Source organism: Aquarana catesbeiana, linkage group LG05, assembly GCF_042186555.1.
Source record: "Aquarana catesbeiana isolate 2022-GZ linkage group LG05, ASM4218655v1, whole genome shotgun sequence".
Lineage (NCBI taxonomy): Eukaryota > Metazoa > Chordata > Amphibia > Anura > Ranidae > Aquarana > Aquarana catesbeiana.
The window spans coordinates 523,000,060-523,023,363 of NC_133328.1; the positions used below are offsets into that span (position 1 = coordinate 523,000,060).

General features: G+C 41.2%; 1 protein-coding gene across 2 annotated transcripts in view; it reads right to left on the reverse strand.

Annotated features, from left to right (window-relative positions):
• Positions 1–5,278: 5,278 nt before the first annotated feature.
• Positions 5,279–23,304, reverse strand: part of GGH (gamma-glutamyl hydrolase) — a 71,378-nt gene continuing 53,352 nt past the window's right edge. Inside the window, exons 6-9 of one of the 2 annotated variants that reach the window (XM_073631698.1) lie at positions 18,346–18,452; positions 16,778–16,868; positions 12,524–12,661; positions 5,279–5,543 (exon numbers count right to left, since the gene is read on the reverse strand). In XM_073631698.1, the coding sequence (XP_073487799.1) occupies positions 5,425–5,543; positions 12,524–12,661; positions 16,778–16,868; positions 18,346–18,452 (455 nt within the window). In that variant the 3' untranslated portion in view covers positions 5,279–5,424. The remainder of the gene's footprint in view (positions 5,544–12,523; positions 12,662–16,777; positions 16,869–18,345; positions 18,453–23,304) is intronic. The other variant, XM_073631699.1, reaches the window with a different exon arrangement.

The window sequence follows — 23,304 nt, forward strand, 5'->3', positions numbered from 1 at the left end:
AACACCCTGTTGCTGCCCTCATCAACTTACCCTCAGAGACTGTTGGTGGTGGCCTTTTTTTGATTTCCATTAAGGACACATTTTATTTATATGGACTTTATTTAAAGTTGATTTATATTGTGTTTGTGTTTTCACTCTTCCACAGGTGTTTTCTATTATGCTCCATATATGAATTTGTATTTGTGCAACTAAATTCTTTTTCAACTCACCTTTTTAAATGTATTTTTTGCTTGTTTTCTGGCCATTGTTAGATGGCCCGATTCTAACATCTCACCTTGATCTACCCATACACATAGCGCTACACTATATTTATATCTGTTGAATTTTTTACTTCTTTGTCTTAGAGGTGTGTTAGCTGCTTACTGTATTATATATATTTTTTAGCATCCCTGTAGCAGCGCTGTACTTATCCCTTATCTGTTTCCAAGGATGCTGCATTTTCCCAGGTCTCAAGATCCACAGACCTGTCTTTTGAAGACATGAGGGTTTTGAGGGATCCAATGGACAAAAGCATGGATCTTTTGCTCAAGAGATCATGACAATCAATCATGAGCAATTTGAAGCCAGCAATGGCCACAACATGCGTGGCCAGGAATGTGGAATACTGGGTGAACCAGCTTAGATCACATATAGTGGCAGATTCCCCCAAACAGGAGATCTTAGATTCCTTTCCTACCCTGATCTCTGCAGTGGCTTATATTGCGGATGCTTCGGCTGAAGCAATCAAAATGTCAGCTAGGTCTGCAGCTTTGACAAATGCTGCAAGAAGAGCTTTTTGGCTAAAAAACCTGGCCAGGGGATACAGCCTCAAAGAGCAAACTTTGTGGTATTCCTTTTTCAGGTGACCTTTTTGGCCCTGATCTAGATAATATCCTAGACAGAACTGCCGATAAAAAGAAGTCCTTCCCGGTCAAAAAGAGAAAGCAGGCCCCAAACGTCTTTTTCAACCTCAAAAAGCTCAAGACCAGGACAGTAAGTTTCAGGGGAGGAGGAAAAATTGGTCCGCACAAAAACGAAGGTTAAAGGCGGAATTCTCTTCCATCCTCCTTCACAGGCCGAGAAATCGCAATGACTCGTCCCTGCGGGTTGGCGGAAGATTAGGAGAGTTTCTTCTGCAGTGGTCAGGGATAACTTCAAATCAGTTTATTTTGACCACTCTCACGCAGGGATATACTCTCGAGTTTTCCAGAAGCCCCCCCAAGAAGGTTTCTGTTAGCAAATACTCCTCGAGATCCAATAAGGGCCCTGGCCATGAAGTCCTCTCTCGAGGAACTGATGCAGCAGGGTGTAGTAATCCCAGTGCCACCAAAGGAACAGCGGGAGGGATTCTATTCGCATGTCTTCCTGGTAAAGAAACCAACAGGAAGATTTCGATTAATTCTCAATCTAAAGCCGCTAAACGTAGCCATCAAGTACAGAAAGTTCAAGATGGACTCAATTTTCACTGTCAGAAATCTACTGACTCCAGGTTGCTTCATGGCGTCAGTGGATTTAAAAGATGCATACCTGCATATTCCAATCTCGTCCCAATCCCAGAGGTATCTCAGGTTGGCGGTAAGGATGGAGGGCAGAATTCAGCATCTACAATTCAGAGCCTTACCCTTCGGGCTATCTTCCGCACCCAGGATTTTCAAAAAGGTGATGGCAGAGGCCCTAGCTCCGCTTCGTCTTTAAGGAATCACAGTAATTCCTTATTTAGACGATCTGCTATTTTTCTCCCCCTCAAGAGAAGAATTACAGAGACATTTTAGGCAGAGCATGCAGCCATCTGGAGTCTCTTGGATGGATTCTAAATCTCCAAAAATCTTCCCTGAACCCATCTCAGGAGATTCGGTTTCTGGGGTATATAATAAATTCTGTAGATCAAAAGGATCTTTCTTCCTTCAGAGAAGAAGGAAAAGATCCAGGATACAGTGTCTTTACTGCAGCCCAACCAGCAGCTGACGGTGAGGCGGGTCATGTCAGTTCTGGGTGTTCTGACTTCGTCAATGCCGGCTGTTCAGTGGGCAAGGTTACACTTCAGACATCTGCAGGCCTTTCTTCTGAGATCTTGGGATCACAATTTGGAATCTCTAGAATCAGAGATAAAAATTCCAACCCAGGTGAAGAGGTCACTATGGTGGAAGAGGCAGTATATCCTATCGGAGGGGTTAGTCTGGGCCTTTCCGATCAGAAAAAGGCTGACAACGGATGCCAGTTCCTGGGGGTGGGGGGCCCACCTATAAAAAAGTTTCACTCAGGGAAACACGTCCAGGAAAGAGGCAACAAAGTCCTCAAACTGGAGAGAGCTCAAGGCGATCGACTTGGCGCTGAAGTCATTCGCTCAGGGTCTTCAGGCTCAGCATGTTCAAATACTAACAGATAATGCCACGGCCGTGGCTTATATAAACAGGCAAGGAGGTACAAGGAGCAAATCGCTGCAAGTACTAGCCATGGACATTCTTCAGTGACCAGAAGGACACTTGCTGTCTCTATCAGCAGTCCACCTAAAGGGGTCCCTGAACAGGGTGGCGGATTTCCTGAGCAGAAACCCCATTCAGGAAGCAGAATGGTCTCTGAACCCAGAGGTTTTTGCCATGATTGCCGAAAAATGGGGGCTGCCAGAGGTGGACCTGTTCGCCTCAAAGGAGATTGCCCTGGTTCCGCAATTTTTTTCCCTAAATAGTCACGACGGGTCACTAGGGACAGATGCTTTGGCCTGTCCATGGAAATTCCATCTTTGCTATGCTTTCCCCCCATTCCAGTTAATTCCCTTAATATTAAGGAAAATTCAGAAGGAAATGGTACCAGTCATCCTAATCACGCCCTTTTGGCCAAGAAGGGCCTGGTTTTCAACCGTTCTGAGAATGGCGGTCAAGCCTTTTTTGGCATCTGCCCCTCAGGCACGATTTACTATCACAAGGTCCCGTAAATCATCCAGAGGTAGCCACTTTGGCGCTCACAGCCTGGTATCTGAAGAGCAGCTCCTAAAAAGCAAGGGCTTTTCCAACCGTTTGATTTCAACGCTATTATCAAGTAGGAAAAAGGTGACTAGGGACATTTATTCCAAGGTCTGGAAGGTTTATAATGCATGGTGTAATTCATCTGCCCAGGACCCAGGGAGTCTTGTTACCATTCTTGAATTTTTACAGGTTGGAGCCGACAAGGGACTAGCAGTTATTACCTTGAAGGTGCAGTTTGCTGCACTAGCAGTGTTCTTAGAAAGGTCAGTGGCCTTGAACCCGTTGGTAACCAGATTCTTTAGATCTCTTACGAGATCCAGACCAGCACTGCTTAAGTTTTTTCCTAAATGGGATCTGTCAATAGTCCTTCAGTCTCTAACAAAGAGCCCTTTTGAACCTTTGGAAGAAGCGCCACTCAGATATCTCACTTTTAAGTCGGTTTCTGATTGCCATGGTCTCTGCACGCAGGATCAGTGAGCTTAACGCTTTATCAATTAAGGAACCCTATTTGTCTATCTTTCCTGATAGGGTTATACTTAGAACAGATCAGAAATTCTTACCAAAAGGTAGCTTCAGTACAAAATCGGGTTCAGGACATTGTACTTACAACCTTCTGCCCCAACCCAGCAGGGGAGAAGGAGGCTTGTTTCCACACGCTGGATGTCAGAAGGACTTTGTTAGGTTACTTGGAAAGAACAAAGCTCTTTAGACATTCAGATTCACGGTTTGTGTTATTCTCGGGCAGCAGGAAAGGTTGCCAAGCTTCTAAGGTTTCTTTAGCAAGGTGGCTGAAACCATCCATTTCAGAAGCTTATTCGCATGCAGGTGTGTCTCCACCAGCAGGAATTTGTGCACACTCAACAAGAGCACTAGCAGCCACTTGGGCAGAGAGAGCTGGTGCCACCTCTGAACAAATTTGCAAGGGGGCAACATGGTCAAGTTTTCACACATTCGTGAAACATTACAGGCTGGACCTCGCATCTGCTAATGATCAGGCGTTTGGCAGAAAGGTCCTGCAAGCTGTTGTCCCACCCTAAGGAGGTAAGTCTCTGTTATCCTCTCAGGTGCTGTCCTGAAAGACGCCTTGGGAAAAACCAAGTTAGACTTACCGGTAACTTGTTTTCCAGAAGCCTTTCAGGACAGCAACATCCCGCCCTATTGTATTTAATATACTCTGCTGTGACTAACGTATATGTTTATGTGTTCCAGCCGGGGACGGAGGTCTTCTCTACTACAACTGAGGTATGGTAGGGAGGTGCCTCCCTTTAAAGTTTGGAGGAAGAAGGTGTTTCCTGGTTCCGGTGGGAGGAGTCACAATCTCTCAGGTGCTGTCTTTCTGGAAAACAAGTTACCGGTAAGTCTAACTTGGTTTTTCCGGTCGTATGCATCTATGACGCATCGGGGACACCCGAATCACGATGCATCGATTCATTTCAGCACCCCTAGTAATCATGGGGTAGTTTCTCAGCCTGCATAAAGGCTAACTAGCTCTCAAAATCTACATGCAGTTTAGCAAAAGCTGTAAATTGTCACCATTTGCGAAATTAGACCAATGCATCAGTTAAAAACTCAACTCTAAATATTAAAAACTCCCTTTAATTATGTATGCATGAATGTGTTTTGAAATATAATGAGCATATATAATTCAAATCAATCCTCATATACAAGTTCTGTCATCTGCAATCTGACTGGGGGTGGGTGGACCAGCATCAAAGTTATAATGTACTGCACAGAGATGTCCGTCTAGCACTGTTAACATGCATACAGGTCTGTATAGCAGAGAGAGAACCTGATCAGTATGCTGCTGCTCATTCATTGTTCAACCAGCAGCCTGGGGGGAGTTTGTGTTCCTTGCAATGGAAAATGTTTTTCCCCATGCTGGCTATGAAGTGGCAGAGTGTGAGAGTCACAAAAGCTGTTGAGCCGAATGACATATTTTGCAGGTCAAATAGTAATCATATGTATTTCATTGGTATATGTAAAGTGGCTGTAGGTCTGCTTCAAGTATACCATGTAACTTTGCTTTTGCTCAATCTGTTGCAGTAATACAAGCAATTGCAGTTAAATAGCCAAAAATAGAAAAAAAACACAAGTCAGACTGAAGTGTCAGCATTTAATTGTATGCAACAGTCCCATCCAGGATTTAAAAAAAAAAAAAAAAAGAACAGCGGACACAGGACTCTGCACAGATATTAAAACATAGGTTTACATTCATTCAGCATTACTGACTGCTTACCAGTAACACAAGTGGATTCACCAATCAAATCACTGAAATGGTCAAAATTAAAAAAAAAAAAAAAACAGGCTTGGCTTGACAGCTCTTCGTTGGAAAGGAGTTTGTAAAAAAAAAAAAAAATAAAAAATAAATTATAAATTATATTGCTTTCCTGCGATAATGCATTGGTGTCATAAAGTACAAAGTGCATAGCAAAAATATGTTCTCACCACAGGCTGCAGCACATTAAAGCAAGTTTTAATAAGTTCAGAAAAAATACATTTGTTCAAAGACGGAGATATTTCCAGTGTATGCTGGGCAGTAATTATATATTAATGGGTATGCCGTTTCTGCTTCCTTGGAGTATTGGTGCTGACTTTTTCTAGCTGTAAGAAGAAAAATACATAGCAATTAGTAAGTGCATCACAAATTATTTATAGCATACACAAAAATTACTTCAGGGGCTTCTCCCCCCTGGGAGTCTAAGGTACATTTATTAACGGGGGTCAAATTCAGGCACATTCCCACTGGCCTAAATACCTAATTTTCTGTGGGTCTAATATGTGGCAAATGTATGTAGTGAAGGACTTTGGGGGTCTTCCGCAGGAATCAATAGGAAATCTTTAATAAAAAAATCAGTGATTTGCCATTTGAAAAACAGCAAATGCTTAAAAGGGTAACTCCACTTTCGTGGGGAAAAAAATAGCAACTAAAGAAAAAATAATATAGCGTATACAATTGCGACACAAGTCATATTGTAATTGAATGTTATTTTAAATTACCTTTCCAATCTGCAGCTGCTGTCATTTTCTGTAAATGCAAAGCAATATGGCTACATGGAGTTGTTCTGTACACAGAATGTGTACTGACCACCCCCAGAAACATAATTTCCTGCTTGTGTGATTGGCTCACAAATTTCCCCAGAAGTCTGCCTAAGATACAAATCAGATTTCAGGCATCCCCTGCAACAAAAATGTCATTTTTGGTGAGACGCTCCCATTTGGAACACATCTAAAGGGATGCAGGCCCAGCAGATTTCCTCATTAGTGCCCTGCAGGTGTACACCTGATAGATAATTATGGAACCACTCACATTAGACCCACCCATCACTGAGGCTCAGAGGAACATACAGGGATTACTTCAGAATAACAAAAGGTAGGACTCTTCAACAAAGGTTGTTATAATCCTTGCTATGTACATAGAGCACCCAAAGGGGAATGTTTTTTTCCTTAACAAAGTGGAGTCACTCTTTAAAGATCCCCATCATGAATAAAATGTATTTTTAAAAATTAGGGGAATATTACACATAATGATAGTTTTAGTAAATTCATTCTTTTTTTTAAACCACATTTACATGCTAGCCAAATAATAGCGGCTGGGATAAACCATAACTCTGCCAGGGGGGCTGGGTTACATTTTAGGCTCAGAGGGGTGCTAAGCCCTATTATAAATGGATGCAGATGCACTGGCTCCACAAACATGTCAAAATTTGTCACGCAAGCAGGAGCAGATCAGAATGCAGGGTCAGCATTCAGACCCGTGCACTCTCTCCTGCCTGCAAGCAGATCAGCACAAATAATAGATCTCAGCTTCTATCTCAAACCCCAATTCATACGGCTTAAGGCACGGTTCACACTGATTCGGTGTGGGAACTGCAGCGATTCCTGTGCGGTTCCCCCACCGCATCAGAATCACAGGCAAGTCACACTGTGCTCTGCTAACCTCTGCGAGTGTCACTATAAAGTTAATGACACCCCCAAATCGGTTTGCAGAATGCAGTGCGAACTGTGGAATCAAATCGCATGTGTTTGAACACCCATGTGATCCGATTCCAGTGCAGAAAAAAAAAAAAAGGACCCTGCATATTTTTGGTGCGGATCCAGTGCAAACTGAGCCATACATAATGTATGGCTCAATTCATACTGAATTTGCATGTCATTTGTACAGGAATACAGTGCTATCCCTGTACAAATTACATGCGATACCCAGCCCGACGGCTCATGCACACAAACAAAACAAAAAAAAACTGCTTTTACAGGCATTTGAGTTTTATTTCAGCTTAAAGAAGCTTGTGCTTTATTGGGCTCTTCTCCGCGTTTTTACCGTGATTCCCTGAAAATAAGACTGGGTCTTATATTAATTTTGGCAACAAAAGACACAGTAGGGCTTATTTTCGGTGCAGGTCTTATCATGTATTGTGTATTTGCCAGTTCCCGTGCCCCCTGTATTCTGTCCCCCTCTCCCTCTCTGCCCGTCAGCTCAGGAGTCATGAGCAGTTAGCATTATGGTTGTAAAATCCTATAATCCACACCATTACAGTATAATATATGTGTGTGTGTTTCTGTAATATGATTGTGCTAAAAACCTGTTACAGCGCCGTTCGGCACTTACAAGACCAGTTGGAGGACTGCATGGGGGCGGGTCAGCTGAGCGGCACTGTAACAAAGGTATTTGGCATAATAATATTACAGAAACACACACATTGTACATTATATAATACTGTAAGAGAGTGGATTATAGGATTTTGCAACCACTTTAAAACTAGGGCTTATATTGCAGCCCTCCTGGAAAATCACAGTAGGTCTTGTTTTTGGGTAAACAGAGTATTGAGCTCCTTTGAGCTTTCCTGAAGCTTAAGCGTTTTTTTTGCCCCACAAACCCTCCCCCTTAGCTAATTTTTCCTATATATTTTTTTTTTGTGTGTGTGTTTTCAAGCTTTTTCGTGCATTTTCGCGCATTTTGGGGCACATAGGCGTCTTTTCTGCTCGAAAGCTCCTCTCAAAACCAAAAGTTTGCTTTTTTTTTTTTTTTTTTTTTTTTTTTTAAGCCTGTAAGCTCATATGCCTGTAAACTCTTGAAAAAGCATGTGTGCATGGACACAATGGCTAACATGGAGGGGAGTTTCCAGGCAGAAAAAAATGAGCTCAAAAGCGTGTAGGAGTCGCTTCTTTGAGATGCAGTGTGCATGAGCCGTAAGGGTCCATGCACACTGGCCTAAAAAAAAAAAAAAAAAAAATATGCTGCTTCTACAGGAGTTTAGCATTTTTTTCCTGCTGCCTGTAGAAGCAGCTCAATGTTATTCTATGTGTTCATGCACAATATGCCATTTAGAAGTATATATATCTCAAGAGAAAAGTTGAGGCAGGAAACAAAAAAAAAAAAAACATTTTTGAGAGGTGTCTACAGGCAGAAAAATGCCAACATTCATAAACACACCTATATGCGGCATTTAGGCGCATTTGCCATTTTTAAGTGTACACTGATTATACTGAAAAATGAGCAGAGGGAATGTTTTGCCATAAGATGCCTATAAAAACAAATGCCCATAAACTCTCCTAAACTCTTGTGCAATACTAGCCACTATGATAATTTTTATGCCACTTTTAATGCCAGGGGTTCTGCCTTTTAGTCTGCTCCTAGTGTACATGGACCTTAAAAGGTTTTTAAGATACTACCCAGTACTAAACCCTTGGCACATATACAGAAAATCCAATCTCTAAGGCCTCATGTACACTGCTGCTCATAAACGGATGTTCAGAGGCAGTTGAATGCTTTTTCAGCTGCCCCTGAACTCATCCAATGTTATCTTATGGGACTGTACACAGGTTCGTTTAATGTCATTTTTAGGCAGTTGAGTTTGGAAAGCAAAAAAATGGAGTTCAGACACTGAGTTTAGAGGCATTTCAAGCGCCAAACGCTTCTGAACGCGGTAACTCACATTTAGCCACGTTTCGTTTACAGGCGTTTTTCTTTTTTGGCAATTTAAAGAAAAAAAAAATTTTTTCAAATGCTTCTAAATGCAAACACGGCAAAATGCAGCTAAACGGACGTTTTAAATGTGGGTTACTATCTGGCAAGTTAAATCGTTCAGGAGAGGTTGTAAAAACGTCCTGTGTACATTAAGCCTAAGTATTCCATTTCCCTGATCAAATATACCCATCACCAGAAACCTCTAATTCCAGCAGTATCTGTAATGTGTGGGAAACCACATGGGCAGCTGTCACTCTTCACATAAAGTTTTCACATAAGTTGGCCAATCTCTGTAAAGTACTGGGATCACTCTTCATAGAAGTGGGAGCAATTCCTTCACAAGTTGTGTCAACGTATCCGAATGTTGGCCAAGTTTAGGAGAAACGTTGCAAGTCATGATCTATGAAATGACGAGCAGATTTTCTGAAACCTGTCATTCTCCATTAGAGAAACCCTTATATTTTAATTTTAGATTTGCAAAAGAGACAGATTTAACAGCTGCTTATCATAATCAGGTTATAAATGAGTTAAAGACAGAATAATAAGGAGGACTTCCAAGCTTCAGAAAGGCTCACTACGGATTACAGACATTTTTTATCAAGACGTAGTTAGCAGTGACAGGGAGATCTCCAACCACCTGTTGTTCCATGTAGCCATCTGTTGAAGTATGGGCACTTCACCGAAAGTGTTGCTGAAAGCCATGTAACGTGACCACACACAGCACTAACACTGTGACAATCTGTTGACAACTGTCTCTCATTCTAAAAACACAAATATTCTGATAGTACCAATCCCATTGACATTGGATGGGCAAAAGAGGTTTTCCTTAGATGCACACTTCTATCAAAATTCTCAATCAGCATTTAAAACGCACCCATATAGAAAAATGGAAAATTTGCATTTGCATTTTTGACTGGAGCCTGCAAAGCAATGCAACTGCAATCACTGCGTCACAGAGGTAATGCATAGTATTCCTCTAGGTCTGAGTCCAAACAGGGGTAGGGAACTACCATTATGCAAGTGGAGGAAGCATTCAATGAGACATCACTGCACTTATAAATCATGGAAATCTAAGTGTTCCTCTGCCATGGTGGTAGATGGGACTTATAGTCTTCCATTCACAGATCCCCGTAAATGAATGATGTGGTTGCATGTGACTCTGAAAAAAAACAGGATACTGTGGGAGAAGCACCCTTTGATTCAGGCAGGGGTGGGGGGGCTTCCTGAGGGTTGGGGCTGCAGAATGTTACCATGTTTCATGATATACAGAAAAATGGCAAATCAATCGATCGCACTCTGGACGCCGACAGACCAAAACTGAACCAAGTAGTGCAAGATGGCTCCAGCTCTGCTCTCCACCCACAGGAGAGACCAGTTTTCTGCAGCACACTGTAGCCCAACAAGGGGTTTCATACGGACTGCAGGGCAGCCATCAGAAATTTTAGGGCCCCTTACACAGCTTTAGGTCTGGGCCCACCCAGGCCTGACCGCAAACATTCCTCAAGGCCCGCCCCTTGGCTGTCCCACCAAATCCACCCACTGGTCATCCCACCAAGTCCTTCAGTGCACCCACATTTATTTTAATACTCTTACAACCTAATATTTCCTGCATCCCATGACCTATGCCTCCTCCACTCCCATATCCTCCATCTCATGTGCTCCTCTTCCGTTTACAGTCCTATCTCCCCCATCCCATGTCCTCTTCCTTATCCATGCCCATCTCCTCAATCCCATGTCCTCCTGCTCCTTCAGTCCCATCTCCTCCATCCCACATCCAACTCTTTCTGCAGCACCATCTTCACCATCCCATGTCCTTCTCCTCCATCCCATGTCCTCCTCCAGTCTCATCTCCCCTCTATGTCGGTCCTCTCTCACAGTGTCCTCCCTCTGTGCCCTCAGTACAGCCCATATCCAGTCCAGTGTAATCCCTCCAGTATGTAGAGGAGAGGAGTGTGGAGGGTATGACAGTGGCAGAATTTAATGTAATGGCAGTCTGTGGGGTGAGCAGGGAGTGATGCTGGACATATAAGGGTCCCAGTAATGTCTGTCAGCTGGATGTATGCAGTGGTCTGGGGGTGATGTAAGCTGGGGGGAGTTTATAATAAAAAAAGAAAAAAAAAAAAAAAAAAAAAAAAAAAACTATTGTGCTTATCTATCTACTAATATATACAATAATACATAATACAAAATTGGTACTCAAAGAAAATAGCCTCCTGTTATAAGATGTAAATATATATCTATATAATCCAGCCTCTAGCACTCTGTTCATGTCCAGATGATGTGAAACTAATTTATGACAATTTATTTAACCCTTGGGTCTAAACTCTGAGTCTGTACAATCAGAAGTGTAAACTCACCACGTAAACACAGGGCTACATAAGTGGTCATAAATGACATTCACATTATCTGGACAGAGTGATTGGGGGATGTTTATATAGATAGACACTGATGCTGTCCCCACAGTTGCAAGTGTACCGCCCCTCCACTTACCCTGGGCCCTCAGTCCGCCTCTGGTCAGAATGGAGGAGGAGCCTAGGCTCCATCAGCTAGGTGTGCTGTTGTGATAAGCAGCCGACACCTGTCACAGAGTGCTTCATTGCGGCGCTGTCCTCAGAGTATACGCGGGGAAGGTGCCCAGAGACGCGATCCCCGCTTGGGCCCCTGGACGCCTGGGCCCCCTACAGTTGTATGGGCTGTACCCCCTTGCTGGCAGCCCTGTCTGTACCAGTTCATTACGTCCAGTTGGCCAATATAAATGATAGAAGCATCACAGTAGTCGTTTGTTTAGGTTTGTCTACACGTTTCAGGTTACATCACAAATATGGTAAAACATGGTCAAGAAAGGTGGACTTAAATTTGTTAGAATGCATGAAGGTGAAAAACCTTCAGTATGCAGCCCCCACCCTAATACTTACTTGAGCCTAACTTTGATCCAGCTATGTACATATGCATATCCCGGCTCCATGCCTCCTCATTGGCTCAGAGATATCAACAGGATCTATTGGCCTCCACTACTCCACTACTGTCAATCACAGCCAGTGAGTAGGGAGCGGGGCATGGGAGTGAGCACACATGAGTGCCCCCATAGCAAGCGGCTTTAGTATGGGGACACTCAGGAGAGGAGAGGAGTGACGGCGGGGGGGGGGTTGGGGGGGGGGGGTTCCTGGGTGCAGCTGTCAAAATACAATGTCCCAGCAGTGGGATTGACTAATGTTTGGCCAGCTTAAATGGATTGTAAAGTCTTGTTTTTTTTTTTTTTCAATAAAAATAACAAACATGTTGAACTTACCTGCTATGTTGCAGTGAATTTGCACAGAGCAGCTCGGATCCTCCTCTTCTCAGGTCCTGCTTCTGTGATACTGACCCTCTCCCTCCTGTTGAGTGCCCCCACAGCAACAGCTTGCTATGGGGGCACCTGAGCCGAGTCACAGCTGCTTGTGTCCATTCAGATGTGGCTCAGGTAAGTATTAGGGGGGCCGCTGCACACAGGTTTTTTTTTTTCATCTTTCTGCCTTTACAACTGCAGGGAATAACAGGTACTAGGTACCGCTACATGAATTGCCGATATTCCCAAGCTCTAAATATTCACAATTATTTTTCAGTGTGAAGTTGTTACCTTCATTAACAAAAAAGTCAGCCATGTAAAAAGCAACTTGTATGGCTTCAGCAGTATGGGAAATAGCAGAGGATTTCTTCCACTCAAATGTATTCTTTTCTGGGTGCCACTGAACTCCATAAAATGGGTAATCATGTGCTGGAAAAGACAGAATACAGGCTGTCAGAACAGGAAACACTCAGAAGAATTTTGGTTATGCTTCTACAGACCAACAGAGGTTACATTCACTGCAACAGAAAAAAAGAAGCAAACTGTTGGCAGGGTGAAAAAAAAAATTAAATTTTATCCAAACTTTACTACCATTATGATCTAGGCCTTATCCAACTGCCACTCCAATTAATAATTTAGACAGCTGTCCTTATGGGATACAGATGCCAACTATGAAAGCAATAGTTTTCTATTGGACTTATCAGAGCATCGACATCGCTGATGCCTTTGGCGAGAATCCCCTTCCCTTCCAACATGCCACTAAAGATTCAACATGCAATAAAGACCCTGTTTTGTTCAAAATGGCCATCAGCAGATAGCCCATTGGCTTGGATGTACATAACCAAGGTTGTAAAGGCTCGTTTACACCTACATCTCTTTAAAGAATGATCCATAGTGAATCGCTTTTCAGGGAACGATGGAGGCACAACTGATGGCTATTAGGGAGGAGATACTGCCACCTCCTCAATGCCTTTTTTTCTTTAACAGCCGAATAGGCTATTTGAATAGGAATAACTGCACAAAAGCTTAATGTTTGGTTCATGGTTACAGACCTATTCACTTGAATATGTTGCATTTGGTGGCAATACTGTACTGCCTCTGAAGAAGTAACAATTTAACAGATGTAATAAACCTACCCCAGTCCATCTGAAACAAAAATAATGTTTTTAGATGGAATTGTACTTTATGTGTAAACTCCATATCTGAACAAATGAAGATTTACAACTGAGCTGGGATTAAATCCCAGAATGTCCTTTATCAATATTTTCATGAGGATTTTGGAGTTTCCCATTTGCCTGCAAAGGCTGGATACAGGCACATAAGCAGTGCTAACTACACTCCATATCTAGGACACAGAAGTCATCCTCTACTTCTCCCTGTGTGAAATACATAAACCACAAGGATGACATGTTCTGTATCGCAACCTCAATTTAGGAGTAAAAAACACAATTGTACTAAAGGGAATTGGACTCTTTTAGGAGATCTAATTAAAATCAAAAGATCTCCATCTTAATGCCTTGTTTATAGAACAAAATTCTCCCCCCTGAGATCTTCCTAATGTGACTGCATCATTCTGACATTCCCAATATAGGGATGTAATATCTCATATCAACATTGCATTCAATACATGAAGGGTTGTTATTTAATTTTTTTTAAACAAAACTGAACTTTCACTTTGCATTGAAAAAACAAAAAACCTTATCCTCCACATTTCCTTCTATATTTGAGTGCCTACAATCCCCCCCCCCCCAATTCAGCTGTGCTGTGCTTAAAGTGATTGTAAAGTCTCGTTTAAAAAAATAAATAAATAAATAACAACCATGTAATACCTCCTCTGTGCAGTTGGATTTGCACAGAGCAGCTCGGATCCTCTTCTTCTCAGGCCCCTCCCTCTGACGAGTGCCCCCACAGCCCAGCAGTTTACTATGGGGGCTCTCAAGCCGAGCAACAGCTCTGTGTGTCCATTCAGACACGCAGCTGCCATTTAGCCCAGCCCCCTCTCTCCCAATTGACTTACTGACTTTGATTGACAGCCGCGGGAGCCAATGGCACCACGGCTGTGCCCCAGCCAATCAGGAGGAGAGCCTCAGATGAGGGAATTGTGGACATTGCTGGAGAGAGGTGGGGCTCAGGGTATGTATTAGGGGGTGCTGGGGCAGCTGCTACACACAGAAGGTTTTTTATCTTAATGCATAGAATGCATTAAGGTAAAAAACCTGTTGCCTTTACAACTCCTTTAAAGTGTTTGTTACCCCCAAAACTTCATATTCCTGATATGTGCCTGCTGTACCATGTACTTGTATGAGAAAGTCTCCTGTTCTCTTTGTATTGCTTTGTGTGAAATCCCTGGTGTTCCTGGCAGTTCCTCTGCTTTCCTAATAGAAACTGACCACACTAAGCAGGAGAGCACATTGTGGTCCGTTCCCTAGCTATGGTAGGAAGTCAGCCTGCTCTCCTCCAATGATCAGACTTGTCCCGATATACCCCCGCTGCACAGCCTTTCACTGGGAAGTTCAATGTGCTGCAGCTTCTCCTCCCCCAGCTATTATGCAGCTGAGAACACAGGGAATGTGATCACTTATAAAAAAGGGGGAAAAAAAAAAAAAAAAAGAAGAAGTGTTTATAAATGTATTTTTATATCTATACAAAAATGTTTTGCCTTTCATTTCTATTTTAAACTGAAAGGGTTGTTTTAAAAAGGAGATCGTTTACAATCATTTTAAGCCTTGAAACAGTGCATCAGGAGGAGTCGGGTGATGTCACTGGCGGTCGCGGCTGAGACCGTAAGTCCCGCCATTTGCTTCCTTGGAAGATTCGGTTATGCTGATTGAAGTTTTTTTTTCATTATGAGAGTTATTACTTTTTAATAAATGGTTTTTAAAAGTACTTTACTATGGTGATTTTTACTATTGCATGTTACATCCGCTGGAGAGAGGAGTTTCTGCCTAAAGTGATACCTTGTGGAGGAGAACCGAGGATACCCTGTATGAAAAACATAGGTCTTTAGCTCAGGTCAGCTGCTAGTTTGCACAGTGGTGGAGCACAGATTTCAGTTGGATTGGGATTAAATCACTGAAGAAGCGGTTTTATCTCTATTATTTAGGCAGCACTGGACTTTGACTTTTTTTCACTTTATGGGACTGTACTGGAAATTAGCTACACTAATTAGGAGGATTATTATTTAGCTTTTATTCCATGTATCTATTTAATGGCTCTTACTGAATGTCCCTTTGTTGTTTGTACTTTCATATTAGCACTAGTTGGTCATTTTGAATAAGATTTGCAGCACTGAAAACTGGTCTCACTATCCAGTAGGAACAACCCCTCTTGGTTTACCTTATATCATGTTATTTTGATATTTTTTTCTTTGACAATTTGTAAATGCACATTTGTTAAGATCCTTCTGATATTTATAGCACTGGCACACAATTCACAACCCAGCAGGGTACATCATCATTTATTTTATTTGTTAATGTGTATTGTTTTGCATCTAGGAGTTGGCAGCACTGCATTTTTTTTAGGTTCATTACCTGAGCAAGAGTGCATGTATGCTTTTTTATATTATTGTGTTATTTGAATGTGTTTGTACTACGATTTATTTTAAAATTTTTATTTGGTGTTTGAGGGAGTGCCACACTTTTTATTGCTACTTATCAGTAAAAGCATTGATTTTAACACTATTGGATAAGCTCTACTAGATGGACCTGGTTTATATTTTTGCATATAGTCTAATGTGGTTGTAGCCTAAACTAGGAATTTTTATTGTGTTTGGCATATATCTTTCCTGGTGACTCCCCCTTATACTATTTGTAATTATCTAAGTGGAATGGATTGGGAGCCTTGAGGATTACAGTCTCTTCAGTGTTTTCCACCGTCAGAATACGCCGATTGGTGTTGCAGCTGATTGGCTGTAGCGCTGATCTAACAAAAATTTTCCAAAAAGCCAGTTCATGAGAAGTCAGTCATTTGATTGACTTCTCATGAATAGGAATGGGCATCGATGGGTTGAAATTTGACCTGTCCCTGCTGAACTGGACATATTTTGATCCATCTATGACTAGTTAAAGGGCTTTGATCCATCTATGACTAGTTAAACGTTTGTTTTAGCATGCGGACTTGCTGTCAGTTCAGGGGCAGTGGGCTGCACTGTTTACAATTTTTTAAAATTACACATTATTTAGATCTCCACGGTGCGTTTCAGTACAATGCTGCATGTCTGCATTTTAGTACAGCTTACCAAACCTACAGGCTGTGTTGCAGTCTGAATGAAGCACATACAAAACAATGGATTTCTATATGCCCTATATTTGACCTGCGTGTATCCAGTGTGGAAAATCACAAGTTACTGTATTATCTGCGAATAAGCCCTAAGAATGTGTAATAAAACAAACTAAATTTAAATTGTTAAATATAACATAAAAATATTCACACACATTTGTTAAAGAAGACATGTTTTTAGTTTTTAACAGACTACTCCTGAATTATTCTAATGCAAAAATTCATGCAGCATTTAACCCTCATCTTCCATAATACAGTGAGGCCTACCTTCCATAGTGGATACATATTCCAAATCACCATCAAAGTTTGTTGAAAGAACATTATAGAACTTCCTTAGTTTCTCATTTGCTGTATAATTCTATGAAATAAAACATTTACATGTAAGCATATAAAAATATAAAATAGCTGCCTGTTGGATTCTTTAGACCAGGGTTGTCCAACCCACGGCCCAGGGGAGTTGAGCATGCAGCCCGGCAAGCCATGGCGGCTGGCATGTATGGAGGGATGCAGGGGATGGTGTACACATATGCATAGTGGCCGAGGCAGCACAGAAAACGCAGAACGGGCACAGCTAAAGGTGTGCTGTTTTGGTAAAAGCACAGCAGCGAATGCAGGAATTCCATTTAGCGCCAGGTGAGTAAATGCCACATAGCTGTATCAAGGGATGCTGGAATGGGCTGCGCCCCCCAGATTTCAGCTGTGCCCCCAAAGCCACCCTCCCACCCCTCACAGCACATTCCATGGTTCCCAACTGTCATTAAACTCAAGGACAGTTTGTAAAATCCATGATTTTTTACATCTGTCCATGAATGTTTGTTACGGACAAGCAGCCTTCATCACAGATTTTACAAGCGGTCCATAAATTTAGACCTGGTTCAGACTACCGCAGGTGGTTGCGGGTATCACAGCTGTTCCAGCAACAACCACCACCCACAGCCAAAAACATGCTGCTCTTTAAAGACTTGCAGGGCTGCCATTCATTCTTAATGGGACCCCCATGCATCTAAAAACCCAACACGTTTTCAGGTGCGGGAATTGCCGGGAAATGGCATGGTGCAAGAGCACCATGCCATTTCCTGTCGCTGCAATTCAAAAATGGCACAGGAACCTTTTGAATGGGTTGCCGTGCCTGAGCAAATGTGGCCCAAGGCAATTCCTTTTTTTTCCCAATGTGACCTAGGAAGGTCAAAAGGTTGGACACCTCTGCATTATACTGTCAGCAAGTTGACGATGTAATTACCAAACAAACACAAAGTGTCATGTAGTATAACAGGGAATCATTTATTAGAAATAGATTAGTGTAGGTCACGTGTATTTCTTTTGAACAATATAAGATTTTTTCTCCTATAAGGAGAAATTTTCCCTCATTTCCTATTCTGCTGACAATAGCTCACAAGACTGGAAGTGAGGGGATCTCCCCTAATGGCAGCACAGATAGAACTAAAAAGGAGTTTTGTAACAGAGTTATGGGAAGGTTAGAACCCCTGTCAGATTTGCATTTCTCTCTATGTCTCTGTTGCACCTTTATGCAAATGATTCTTTAGTTGGCTATACACATTACAGCTACATAGTGTATAGGGCCTAAACAAACCATTCAACCTATATCCAGTCAGATAGGCCCACACACAGAAGAACTGTTGGTACAAAAGAGATTGGGATTGCAATGTGTGGGGACAGCTTCAGGTATAGTTTGTAATTCAGTGTATGTGTAATAGGAAAATATGGTTTATTAGGTTCAGATTTTGACCAATAAGCACCACACATGAACCCAGAGATAACCAGGTGAATTAATAATTTGAGCCGTAGTATAAAAGTTTTTTTTTTATTTCACCCACCTTTAACGACAGGCTCCAGGAATGATAATGTGAAGATATTGGTTTCTTTTCCAGCGACTCATACAGCGACGGGGAGATGTTTTGGAACAATTTGCTGCGTAATGCACCTACAAGACAGTACAGGATAAAACAGTGCAAATAAAAACATAACATTTATAATACAGGAAAAAAAAAAAATTGTACCACCCATTAATGAATGAACAAACTGATTCTCACACTGTTGAAAAGAAATTACTTTAAAAAAAAAGCCTCGTCACCAGACCGCTAATTTTAGCAAAAGTCTTTCCATAAGATTACTGTATACTGTATGTGCATTTAACATTTTATGAATGTTATTTTCCTGTAAAATCCTACATTGTGCAGACATCCAAAAGCACGGACAGTTCTGCGGGTGCCATTTTGGATGCAAAGTCAGCAGCTCCAGCAGACTTAGAGATACTCTATAGTATTCCCCTTTACTCCTCCCTCAGCAGCTACATGAAAAGGTTATGTAGGAAGTGGAGAGTTGAGAAGCTGGGCCAGCACAATCAGCAATTAGATACTCCCAGAACAGAAGAGGGCTATGACGTGCAAGGAGGGAGGGGGCTGTGCTAGAAAACTCTTCCTGAAGTAGTCAACCCAACCCTTCTAATTAACGCTTAAAATCCTCTCCATCAGTTATCCCTCAAATCTTTACCTCTGTGTTTACCCCAACACTTAAACTGCATATATAGCCAAAACATGTCTTTAAGTTTTGGATAGCGAAAAATTAAAAAAATCATTAGGTTTTTTTTTTTTTGGCCGTCTGTTCCATTGGTGAAATTTCCTCTTTACAGCCCATCTTGAAAACTCAACTGGCAGCAAGAGGAAATCTCTAAAAATTACATTGACACTATAACAGGTGATCCCATTGGAATACAGCCACTCACCTCTTATTCTGGTGAGAACGCCTAGTCACACCATTGCAGTCTGGTGCTTCTGTCAGTGTGTGTTATGCCTCACATTAACCAGCGTTGCATTAAGGCTTGCCATTCATTTGAATGGGCTTTGCACCAGAACACACAAACATGCCTGCCTCATTTTTTGCAACACAGCATTACAGTGTGATACTATGCACTGGAATGCCATTCAAAATGAATGCCACCCGGGTGAACTGGACCTTCATGAGAGCCACCCTAGTACACATTGGTCTCAGGTCCTCCATGTTGAGTTAGATACTGTCTCTTTATTCCAAACCCACAGCGGTGGTCAAGGTCAACAAGACGAGATCCACCTTTTTCCATATACGCAATGCATGCTTCAGGGGTGCCTCTTATCCCCCTTAATATTTATACTTACCTTAGAGCCCCTTTTATGCACAGTAAGGGCGGATGAAGGCATTGCTGGTTATCAAAAAGCCTCAGGGATGCACAAAGTGGCCACATTCGCGGATGACCTGATCTTTTTCCTAACAGAACTTACCTCCTTCCCGAAACTATTACAGTCTTTGCAGGAATATGGGGCTCTCTTTTTTCCCCAAATCAATTTATCCAAGTCTTCTGTCCTTAACATCACAGGGGAAGGGGACATGGCTAAATCACTACGCTCAGCATTCCCATTTCATTGAGCGACTGACTCTATTCATTAAATTAAAAAAAATGTAAATGCAGCGCTCGTGACTAATCACAAAAAAGTAAATATATTGCCGCTGCTGTAGGAAAAGTACTACTACTTGAAATTATATAAAACAAACGCATACAGCGCTGGCAAAATAAATCTTACAACCATAAATGTGATACTATAAAAAAAAGTGCACTGTGCAATGATCCTATAATTATGGATCCATACATTCTATGAATAAAGTGCTAAATATAAAAAAAATAATATATAAAATATGCGCTGCCAAAAGACAATTACTGATAAAGTGACAGTGATTGATTCTGGATGTGTACAAACAATAAATTGTGTGCTGAAGAAATATAAATTGATAATACAATAACAGTGATTAGTCCCAGAAAGGTGCCATAAGCTGAACTATTGTACAAGACTCTTGGTAGTGGCCCCACAAAAAAATAGCATCTCTTCAACCTTTGCTGACAGTCAGTCACCTGAAGTACTGCAGTTAGATGACTCTGCTGTAATGCAATATGGATGGCTTAAAATCGTGGTAAGTGGGATAAGGCTTGGAGGCGTGGACCATCGAATCAAACTCAAAAAAAAGGAAAAACAATATAGTGAAATATTGTGGAGAAAGAGATCACTTGCGCATCACAGTGCTACTCACAAGATACATGATTGCAATCAGGCATATCAGAAAAACTTCCGCGATCGCCGCTGTAAGCGTGCGTTCCACGGGAACAGGAAGAAGCATCACTGGTTGGACATGAGCCGGATGTTGCGTCGACGCATTTCGCCCCTCCTCCAGGGCGTCATCAAAGACATAATATCCAGCCCACGGATGTTGAGATATATATGGTATGAAAGACTCCTCCCAAAAAGGGAGTAAAAAAGGTGACAGCCAATCAAGGCTAGTGGATGTGTGCCATCCACTTTGTCCTGATTCATCATATTCCGTTGCAACTCCAAAAACTTTATTGTTAAAAATAAACACAACATTCAAGTTATATATGAAAAACACTTAAAATACATAAATAAAACAATAGGTCTCAAATCATTAGCATAATTTGCCTAATAGAAATCCAATATAAAATACACATATGGGAGGAAGAAAAATGCAAATATTATAGATAAATGAACGAAATATGGAAAAAATGGGAACAAAAGATAAAAAATAAATAAAATAAATAAAAAATGAAAATAATAATAAAAATAAAATACAAATGAAAATAACATAAAATGAAAATAAAATTAAATTAAAAATAGAAAAAATAAAGTATAAACTACCAAAAAGCAAATATAAGAAAAAGGACGCCAATCTCGAGCATATAAAGATTGACTGAATCCCTCCTTCCTCCTGACCTAAGCACAAAAATAAAATAAGACTAGTGTAATGCAAATAGGTACAACAACACATTCAAAGGGGATAAGTATAACTTGCTCCCTTCTGGCTCCTAATCTAGAATAAGCCCCAACCAACAATAGAGTATAAAATATAAAAACTTTTAGCAAGGAACCATAGAAGAATTGGGTATTATCAGTTAGATGGAAAACAATTAAAAACTAGAAAAATTAGGTATTATCAGTTGGATAAAAAACAATTAAAATCTAAATCCATAGGGATATAAAGTGCCAACGCCTATGGATCCACTGGGTTTCGTTCTGGGAAATGGCTCTCTTGAGATCAAAGTCTCGCCAATGATCCTCAACCCTATCGATTCCACAAAAGGTTAATAGACTGGGGCCCCTATTATGGAATAACCTGAAATAGTTCGAGAGACCATGGTGTTTATATCCTTTTATTCTGTTAACATGCTCCCTAAGTCTAACTCCTAACTGTTTGGTGGTCCTCCCCACATACTGTAGGTTGCACAGACAAGACAATAGGTAAGTGACATGTGTAGTACTACATGTAATACATTTTTTTATTTCAAAGGATCTTCCTTCAGACAACGACCTAAAATGAGTGATTTTTTTCTTGCGAAATTTGGAAGTCCTACATATCATACATCTTCCACAGCTGTAGAACCCAGTTCTATCCAAAAAGGTACACACCTTCCTGGGTGGATTCACAACATTGTGTGCCAATTGTAATCTAAGCGTAGGTGGCTTTGTGTAGATGAATTTAGGCTGCGTGGGTAGAATCTTTTTCAAATCGACATCTTCCAACAACAAAGGCCAATGTTCTTTGATAATTTTTTTAAAGTCACGATATTGTCTATTAAAACCAGTCATGAATGCTATACCATAGTCATGTTCTTTTTTAACTTTAGGTTTGAATAAATCCTTCCTATCCATTTCACCAACTGTCCTTTTGGTTCGTTCTAAATCTTCCAATTTATATCCCTTGGCTTGAAAACGTTCCAAAATGACATTGGCTTGGGAGTTATAATCCTCTTCTTTGCTGCAGTTTCTTCTAACCCTAAGCATTTGGCTTTTGGGAATACCCCTCAACCACCTCGAATGATGACAGCTGGTCAACGGAATGTAACCATTCCTCTCAACGTCCTTAAAGAAAGTGCGCGTGCATAATTTATCACCTTCTCTGAATACAGTGAGATCTAAAAAATTAATCTCTGTATGGCTGAAACTCTCAGAAAAGGAAATGCCAAAAGGATTTTCACTAATTTTCTTTAGAAATTCACAAAAAGATTCTGGTGATCCTGCCCAAATTATAAAGATGTCGTCAATATATCTTTTGTAAAGTCTAAGCTCCGGTATATTAGTTTGATATATAGCTTGACTTTCCCAGAAACTCATGAAAATGTTGGCTACTGATGGGGCATACTTGGCCCCCATCGCGACACCTTTCATTTGTCTGTAATAATCTTTCGTGCCAGAAAAAATTATGACTCATCGCTATATAAAAGGTGCTTTTATAAGAAATTCTTTCTGCTTGGATTTAATATCAGTATTTCCCAAAGCCCATTCAGCAGCTTGAAGAGCATGCTTCTGCTGGATGTTTGTATATAGCGAGTTGACATCAATACTCGCCAACAAACAAACAGTCTCCATCTACTACTATTGGGCTGATCAATTCGATGAGATCCTTTCTATCTTTAAAGTATCAATCAAGATTTTAAACAGCTAAAAACAATGATCCGATTCCACTGACTATGGGTCGGCCCAGAGGTTTCGTTGAGTTTTTGTGTATTTTCGGTAGCTGATAGATATCACCGCTATTCGTGGAGCATCCGGGATCAGATATCTGGCCTCCTTCTTTAGAATTCCTTCTTCCTTAGCTATTTTTATTAGATCCTTTAGTTGGCCTTTGTATTTCTTCATGGGGTTACCTTTTAATTTTTCATATGTTTCTTGATCACTAAACAGTCTATTCAATTCTTCCAAGTAGTCTGTTTTGTTGAGTATCACTACCCCCCCCCC